Source organism: Condylura cristata, unplaced genomic scaffold (assembly GCF_000260355.1).
Source record: "Condylura cristata isolate star-nosed mole 26May11 unplaced genomic scaffold, ConCri1.0 scaffold00008, whole genome shotgun sequence".
Taxonomy (NCBI): Eukaryota; Metazoa; Chordata; class Mammalia; order Eulipotyphla; family Talpidae; genus Condylura; species Condylura cristata.
The window spans coordinates 8,692,415-8,700,814 of NW_004567109.1; the positions used below are offsets into that span (position 1 = coordinate 8,692,415).

The following is an 8,400-nucleotide window of genomic DNA, read 5'->3' on the forward strand; positions in this document are numbered from 1 at the left end:
CGCTGGCAAGCGCGCGGCGTTCGCGGTTGCTGGGCAACGGCCGTGGCGTCACAGCCGGGGGCTCCCGGGAAGGGCCGCGCGGTCACCGCCGAGGAGCGTCGCGCGGGACTATCTCCGGGCTGGAGGCACCGGGGGCTCCCCCGGGGAGACCAGCTCCGGCTTTGCACACCCGTTTTCTTCTCGGATTCTCACGGCCCTCACAGGCCGGAGGTTACGCAACTTGCGCGAGGCGCCCAGCTCGAACCGGGAGGCCGGCTTGACTCCACCAGGGAGGCAAGGTCTCAGGGCGCGTGGGGGTGGGGACCCCGGAAAAAGGCGACAGGGACCTCGCAGCTCTTTATCTACACCCCCAAACGGACCCTGTGAGGCTAGCCCAGCGCTTGCCATAGCTCTCGGAACAGGGCAAACTTCCTCCGAGCACCCCCCCTCCTCTATTCAAAGACTGAAAAACGAGCGTTTTGAAAGCGACAGTCTTGCTTAGAGTGGTGGCCTCTCTTCCTCGCTCAGCAAATGAGCAGGGCAAATGAGCAGCAGTCAGTCCCCTCTAGATTCCGCTTAGCACAGAAACCGCTACCTGCCAGGCCGGGTGACAGGTGCTGAAGGCAGCCTAAACCTGCTCCCCTGGGGCCCCACAGTCCAGCTGGGATGACTGACACTGGAAACAAATACCCCACAAACACAAATCCCATGAATAAAAGAGTAACTACAAATGAATGGACTAGCTGTTCTAAGGAACATCTAACATGGAGACTCAGCCAGCTAGGTGGGGGGCAAGAAGGAGTCAGGGCAGATGGCAGCTTCCTGAGGGTGACCGGATGGGGAGAAAGACAAGGAGACCTAGCCACACTGTGCAAAGGTCCTGTGGCAGGAGCAGAGAGAATCTAAATTGCCAGAGCATAAGGTCTGGGGTCTTTTTGCTGGAGGAAATACCACTGAAGGTTTTAAGGAGAGATGCGATTTGAAGATATCTGCCTACCTACCTGATTCCTTCAGGACATCCTGAGCCTCTGAGGACAGGATCTGTCTGTTTCACCTTCCAGCAAGAGCTGAAGGTATGTCTGAGCAAACAAAAACAAACTGGTGAACTGGACACGCATTTTGCCTTTCAAAGAACAAGTCTGCACTGGGCAATCTGAGAAATGCACTTTATTTGTTTCAACTCCACACAACAGAGAGAGCTGGTGGTGCTGGCTGGACCACCATACTTGAAGTATAACAAAGACACGAGGCATCGCCACGATGTGCCACGGGATCACGAGGAGGAGCGCTGAGGTGCTGTGGGGCATTCCCGACACGGTGTCCTCATGCATCACCGGCGACAAACCCGGTCCTTCAGGGTAGCTCTGGGCGTGGGCGGGCCAGTTACCAGGTTTCCTTAGAGGTGCATCTGGTCCTGTGACCTTGGGCACTGTTACCACCAAACCCTTTGCGGGGTTGAGGGGTGGGAACACGAGGCCAGGGCCTCCCTCTGGGGCCAGGGATCCAGAAAAATGGCGATTAAACGAGAGCCAGTTCCCATTAGAGATCAGTGCTGCGGTTCCAGAAAGAGGCCCCCGAAGGACAGCGTCCTCCGCTCCCTGCAGCAGGCACAAGGCCCCTGGCCAGGACTGTTTCCCCGGTGAAGTGTTGAAGCTGGAGATCCTGCCTGTGATCTCTTCTGGTGGGGCTCCCTCATCCTCTAGCTGTCAGACATTTCTCCCAAGGCACTGCACTGCTCCCGGGAAGGGAGGTGGCAGGGGGCAGCCCTGGCGGGTGACCAGGGCTCAGCCCCAGGTACAGAAGTTCACCCAAAGTGAACTCCCTACTTCGTTCAGCAGATTCCCGTCTCTCTGGAGGCTACTTATACAGAAGAGGCCTGGACGGGTCAGTCACTGCAGGGCCGTGGCCTGAGCGAGACGCGTTCGTCTGGGTCCCCTGCAGCCCCCCGACGCCCTCGCTCTGGCAGGGCCTCCATCAGTGCTGCCTCTGGATATTCCGCTCTGACCCCATCCCCCTGCAGCTGGCACGAGAGGCAGCCCCTGACAGACACGGTCACGTCCCGTTCAAGGAAAGCCAGTGCTGGTGGCTTCCCAGGGAATCATCAAGCCCAGACTGGGCCTAATGGACAGTGTCCTGGTCACCCCTCAGGCTGCAGCTCACGGCGGCCGCCTCCGAAAGGGGCAAAGACCTGGTGTGTAGGTCTTGGGGGCTGGGGCAGGGGGCATCACTCCGAGAAGGCAGAAGCACAGCCCCGTGGCCCTGCAGGGGCACAAACCAGCCTTCCTCAGCGACACTGAGCTGCACGCCGTCCGCTGCTCCCCGCCGCTTCTTCGCAGCACTTGGTAATTGCTTTTCAAGAGGAACTCTTCCTTCGTGCACACGGTCACGTTTCACAGTTCGGGAACACAGGTAGCAGCAAACATCCACAGACGTCACCCCCTCAAATACTTGATGCAAAGCCACTTTGCACCTGACAGATTCCTGCCGTTCCCGCCCGCACAGTCTTTCACGGGGCCAGCGCTTCTGTGTTTCTGCACCTCCGCCAGATGCCTCCTTCCTTGGCTCTGCCACTGCAAACCGAGAAAGCTGCCACCCCAGGGACACGGTGAATGTTCCAACGTGAAACCACAGAAGCGTCCGAGGTTTCCTCAAAGTACTGGAAGTTCCAGCAATTATTCTCGACACCGTCGTCCTCCGGGACGGAGCAACCAGGCAGTGGCCCGCAGCCTCGTGTCCACCCACACACGGTGTCCCCCTGCGCGGGGCGCTAGGCGGCCCCCCTCAGTCCACCCTGTGCCTCCTACCGCTCCCCAGGGAAAGCTGCTTCCCCTCCGGTGACAGCAGGCCCCACTCCACCCGGCAGTCCGGTGCAGCGTGGCCTCAGCTCCGGCCCCTGCCCAAAGTGAGGACCCAGTCCTGCCTCCCAGACACGTCTCACTCCTCCCCTGGTCAGGAGCTCTCTGGAGACTCCCAGTCAGTCAGGGCCCAGGCCTGGCTCAAGAGCTACACCTCCATCACGTGACACCTGACTGCCCGCCTCAGAGCACTCCAGGAGCACAGTGAAGCCCAGAGACCACAACATCCATCACGCAAGCCTGGAGCGGAGCTCCATGGTCGTGTTTACACCGTGCTGTGCCCGGGGCTCCTCCCCCAGGGAAGCGGGAAGATTTGGGGGGGGGGGGAGCGGTGACTGGGTGGAGGAAGGGCGCACATCCTGCTGAGGCTCCGGAGCAGAGTGAGGCAGGTCTGGCTAGCAGCAGCCCTAGCCCAGGCCCTGCAGCTCTGCCTCGGACTTGGCGTGGCTCAGTGGCCGCAGTGTCCGGGGAGGCCTGCCCTCGGGCCCACAGTCCTGCTCCTCATAGCCGGGGTTCAGATGGCCCATGTCCAGGTAGCAGAAGAGGCTGCGCTCGGTCCCAGCGTGGTGTTCCACCAGGGCCTCCAGGCTGGAGAACTCCGCCGACAGGTGCTGGGGAGGAAGGGGCTTCCGCTCCAGCTAGCCCCCCCACCCCGCCCTGTCCCCAAGGGCCCCAACCAGCCCTCACACCAGATCCTGCCCCACTTTAACAAGGGGAGATTTGCGCTCAGAGGTCAGGCACGTCTCACAGCACGCCGCGGCCATGTGCCCTCTGGCTCCTGCCTGCCCCTGGACTCCAAGGGTGCCCTCAGCATGTGGGGTGCAGGGGAGAATCCCCTCCCAGTCCTTGAAACCTGCGTTCCCGTGGAGGCTCACAGGCTGTGCTGGGTTAGGCAAGACCCGGCCCTCTCCAGTCAGTCTCCTCCCAGGCTAAAGATGGCTCAGGGCGTGGGGGGGCAGAAGAGGGCAGGGGGTCTCAGGAGCTCAGAGTTTAGGGTAAGGGACAGGTCCGGAACCCCCAACACAGCCCCGACCTGCACCCCCAGTTCTTACCTCCACACTGTAGCGGCCCAGGTGACTCCGGAACACCCGGTGGGGCACCACGCCGCACTGCGTCCGCACGGACAGGCACCACCGGCCGGCGCCCTGCTCAGGCCACAGGAGGAAGGCCCCCAGCACGTCTCTCCGCAGCAGAGCCAGGGCGCTGGGCCTAGGGGCCCAGGGCCAGGCTGAAGGCCGCACGCCCAGTCTGGCCCGTCTCGGGAACTCCCAGGGCAACGACCTCCCAGCCCAACAGTGTCCAAAGCACAGGGCCTGGCCCAGAGAAGCTTTCAGACTTTCTACCTAAGAAGTGTCTAAGCGGTTTAGCTGACAACTTTAAGATACGATCAGGAAAGATTTAAAGAGCAGGCGCCTGGGCAACGGGGCCTGAATGACCCGAATGACCTCGTGTGGGCTCTCCACTGCCAGGGGACGACGGCTCTTCTATGACACCCACCTGCCATTTGAGGAAATGGGGCCCGGGGCGGGTAAGTGCAGGGGCGTGCACGGGCTCCATCTCTGCTCACCCCGAGGGGCTGGGCAGCCTTGACCATCACCCTCCTACCTGGAGATGCCGGCAAAGGCCCAGATGTTCTCCGTCAGGCTGCCCTCGGTCTCCACCAGGCACGAGGGGCCGCCAGGGCGGCGGGGCCACGCCTCCCACGCAGCGGGAACTGTGGGGACCAGCCCGGTCAGAGAGGCCCCTCCCTGCCCAGTCAGCCGCCTGCGGTTCACCCTGTGTGCTTTGGGGGTGCTCCTGCAACTCACAGGCCTCCCGAGCAGACAGCTGCAGCTGCGTCTCGTAGGTGCAGCCCCGGTAGGCCCCGGAGCGGATCACCTTGCTGCGAATGGCCTTCTTTCGTACCAGGGTGGGCGAGCAGTAGGGGTTCCCCAGGCGGGCATGGCGAGTTCGGCCTTCGGACTCTGACAGCTCCTTCTGGGTCACCAAGAGAGGCCCCAGAGGGTGGGAAGAGGCATGTCAGGTCAGTCAAAACCCCCCTCCCTCTGAATTCCAGCATCCACGCACGTCACCCCCAAGCCCTTGCCCGGTCCGCCGCCCCCTCCCCTCACTAGGGTGCTGCCTACCCCATTGCCCATCGGCCCCTCTGCCGGCAGCCGCCGGAAGGAGACCAGCGCGTGAACGTTCTGGGAGAGCTGATCACGGCCGAAGGGTTCCCGCACCAGGCCAAGGGGGCCCCCAGGACTGGAAGGTAGCTTCAGGGGCGCATCCCCTGCAGGCCCCGGGCAGGGGTCAGGTTGTGCCCGTTCCGCAGGGTGCTGCAAGAGGTAAGCGAGTTGGAAGGACCGGCAGAGAAGCAGGTGCAGGATCTGGACCTAGGGAGGAAGTGGGGCTCGGTTGGGGGCGACCGCTTAAGGATCCCCTTTAGGCATCAACCAGGGATCCCCATTCTCCCTGGGAAAACTCCTACTCATCCCTCAAAACCTCAACACCATGTAGTCTCCTCTACAGCTTCCTACATTCTACCTGCCATACACAACCTCTGTGCTGGAACCATGAGCTCCAGGTGATCAAGGCCTGTATCTCAGCCTCCTGTCACCCCAGCAGCCAGCACGGAGCTTGACATAACCCACATGACAGAACCGAACTAGCCTCTGCTCACAGTGGACAGATGGCTTTGGCGGGCTGCCCACCCACTCACCCCACCCCAGGGCAGGCGCTGAGACCCACAACAGTTCAAGACATGAGCCCAGCCCTGCTCTCGAAGAACCCGTGTCCATTCGTAGGAGCAGGCGGGCGATGGGATGCAGTTCGCGCCTCAGGACCCCAGAAGGAAGGGGTGCCCTAGGCCACCGAGGGGGGCTGCACAGACACCGGTGGGCCTGCAGGGCAAGCTGGGTCGCCAGCTGACGGCGAAGGGTGTCCCGGAGCGGGGGCGGCACAAGCAAGGCCTGGCTGTGTGAGCCTGAGGGCTACGCGCGTGGCCTGTCTCCCCACCCTGGGGATGAGGCCACGGACTTCTCGTGGCGCCCGCGGTGGGCAGCGGCCCAGAAGATGCCGGCGCAGGCCCTCTCGCTAAGCCCTGCAAGGTCACAGTGCCCAGGGACCAGGCTCTGGCCAGCCTCAGGGTGGGCCCGCTTAGGCCCCAGGTACCTCTCCAGGCTGGCTCCCCACAAAGAGGTGGCAGAAGAGCTTGCTGGCCGGGCTCCGGGGATTTCGGGCCATGAAGGCAAACTGGCAGTGGCTGGGGCACCAGGTGCAGTAGAGAATGCGCCTCAGGGCGTGGGCCATCAGGAGCACCTGCGGAGGCAGCGGGTGTGACCCCCCAGCCACCACCCGTGGCCGGGCTCCTGGCCTGCTCTCCCGCCCTGCCTGCATGCGGCCTGCGTGCCCGGCCTGAGTGCCCGGCTGGGGCCCACGAGGCTCCGAGGGCAATGAGCACGGCCCTCCTGCCCGGCCCACCCAAGCTCCACTTAGAACCCCCCAACTGCACGTGTCCAGCAGGCCTGAGCCCCCTGTTCCCTGCCACAGACCTGATTGTTGGGGCCCCCAAGCCCGCATCTGGAAGAGAGGAGCACTCTAGGGTGGCCTGCAGGGTCACGGAGGAGGCAGAAGCAGCGGCTCTGGGGCTGCGTGCCTGTCTCCAGCGTCAGGGGACCCCATCTGAGTCCTTCTTGCTCATGGAACTGGGGGGCTAGTGTCGAGAGGCAGCACCTCTCCGCCAGGGCTGGCGGGGCCTGACCCGGGGCCCGAGCTGCACAGCTCCGGGTGTCCGTTCACACCAGGTTAGGGGAGCAGTTCCTGCGGCGCTGGGCACCATGTGGCACACAGGAGGTCCTCAACAAATGGTGACTTGCACCCCAGGGATGACAGGCAACTCAGTAGGACTCTCCTGTCCCACGGCTGGGGAGGCCGCACCCCCAGGTCTGCCAGAGGCACCTGCAAGGTCCCCACGAAGCCGGATGCTTCAGGTGCTCAGGCCGGGAGGCAGCTGGGGAGCAGAATTTGGAGGGCCCAGTGGGGGTGGGGGTGAGACTGCTGCCAGAGCTTATCCTTGGGGGGCCAGGGAGGCTCAAGGGCAGTGTGAGCGCCAAACTGCGGCCGAGGGGCCCAGGGGGAGAAGGACGCCTGTCCCGGCCAGCCCTCCTGCACCCCTTGGCTCCTACCTCACCCTCCCCGCTGTAGATCTTCAGGCCCTGAAGGCTGATTTTCAGGATGACCGCACGGCGGCGGGGGCAGTCCTAGGTGGGAGAGAGGGGGTGGGCAGGCATTACCTAGCAGGCCCTGCCCAGCCCAGCGCCGGTCACGCTGGGCTGTCAGACCCCCCTGCCACCTCCCGGGGGGCCATACCTGGAGCCAGGTGGCTCCTGGCTGCCCGCCCCAGGGCTGCAGGTGGCTATGTTAAGGTCACCCCCTCTTCTGCCACCTGTGGCTGCCATGCCAGAGGGGAGGGTGCCTGGGCACAGGGGTAGGAACTCTCGCAGCCTGGCCGCAGCTCTGCCCCTCCCGAGTCTCACCTGCCCACCTCTAGACCCCCAACCCTACCTTCAGTGCCCACAGCTGCTGCTGCACCAGCCACACACGCTCTTGTGTGTCCAGGTCATCCACGGGGAAGGAGCCCACGTACTACTTGCGGGTTGGGGGTGGGAAGACAGAGACAGAGGAGTCAGGCCCGTGGTTCCTGGTCCCCATCCTCCAAAAGCCCCTGACACAGCCGCACTCTCCATCCTCCAAACCCCCTTGCCCTGCCCTGCAACACAGCCACACTCTGCTCTGCCAGGTAAGCTGCCAGGCGAGCAGTGCAAGAGCACTGGGGGTGGCGGCCCTAGGCTCCGTGCTTCCCAGCAGGTGACCGGCTCCAGCCCCTTGGCCCCAGGAGGCCCATCTCCTCCCTCTCCCCTCCTCCCCACTACCCCCAGCTGGGTCAGGAGTCCTCCCGCCCCAGGGCTCGGCCCCATTCACCCCACCAGTGAACCCCCCAGTAGGGCAGCCTCACCCACCTGGGCAAACTTGGTGATGCACCTGGGCCGGAGAGGGACAGGGCCACAGTCTGAGGCCCGCCGGCCCCCCGCCCCAGCCTTCAGCATGACCCCGAGGGCCAGGCGGCTCCAATCCCAGGAGGCAGAGGCTGCAGAGGGTGACGGCGAGAGGTCGGTTCCCAGGCAGGTGAGCCGTGGTGCCCCGAGGCTGCGGGCCTCTCCGTGGACACCCCACACCTGCAGTGTGTGGGCAGGGCCAGCTCCGGACACGCAGCCCTGGCAGAATGCCGGGGAGCGGTCTCTGCGGAGAGGCGCTCGGTAGCAACACTGACAGGAGACGGCGTTCCGGTGGACGTAAGCACAGGCTCGAGGCCTCGCGAAGCAGCAAGCGTCGGGGAGAGCGGAAGCAAGGGGCGGCGGTCCCACCCTGGCCAGCTGGCCTCTGTGCCCTGGGCTGGCTCTGCCCGGCTGGAGCGAGCGGGTGGACAAGGAGCCAGCCCCGTGCTGGGCAGGGGCGCCTGGGAGCGGCCACCTCGAGGAGGGTATGACAGGCCTCGGGCAGGTAGGGACCAGCGCTGCGGGCATCC

At 64.2% G+C, this 8,400-nt stretch overlaps 1 protein-coding gene across 1 annotated transcript; it reads right to left on the reverse strand.

The window, feature by feature from the left end:
- Positions 1 to 3,170: 3,170 nt before the first annotated feature.
- On the reverse strand, positions 3,171 to 7,950 carry SH2D5 (SH2 domain containing 5). Its single transcript, XM_004678571.2, has 9 exons — positions 7,835 to 7,950; positions 7,380 to 7,460; positions 7,001 to 7,075; positions 5,988 to 6,134; positions 4,961 to 5,209; positions 4,643 to 4,811; positions 4,440 to 4,548; positions 3,887 to 4,043; positions 3,171 to 3,445 (listed from the first exon to the last, which is right to left on the reverse strand). Exons 1-9 carry the CDS (start codon positions 7,919 to 7,921, stop codon positions 3,242 to 3,244), a joined length of 1,278 nt encoding a protein of 425 aa, XP_004678628.1. The 5' UTR covers positions 7,922 to 7,950; the 3' UTR covers positions 3,171 to 3,241.
- Positions 7,951 to 8,400: the final 450 nt, after the last annotated feature.

Coding starts and splice junctions, on each gene's coding strand:
- SH2D5 (XM_004678571.2), bottom strand. CDS start 7,921: ATGCTGAAGGCTGGGGCGGGGGGCCGGCGGGCCTCAGACTGTGGCCCT. Junction 6,135..7,000: donor TCTACAGCGGGGAGGGTGAG/GTAGGAGCCAAG, acceptor CTGCCTCCGCAG/GTGCTCCTGATGGCCCACGC. Junction 4,812..4,960: donor AGGGGCCGATGGGCAATGGG/GTAGGCAGCACC, acceptor TTGGTGACCCAG/AAGGAGCTGTCAGAGTCCGA.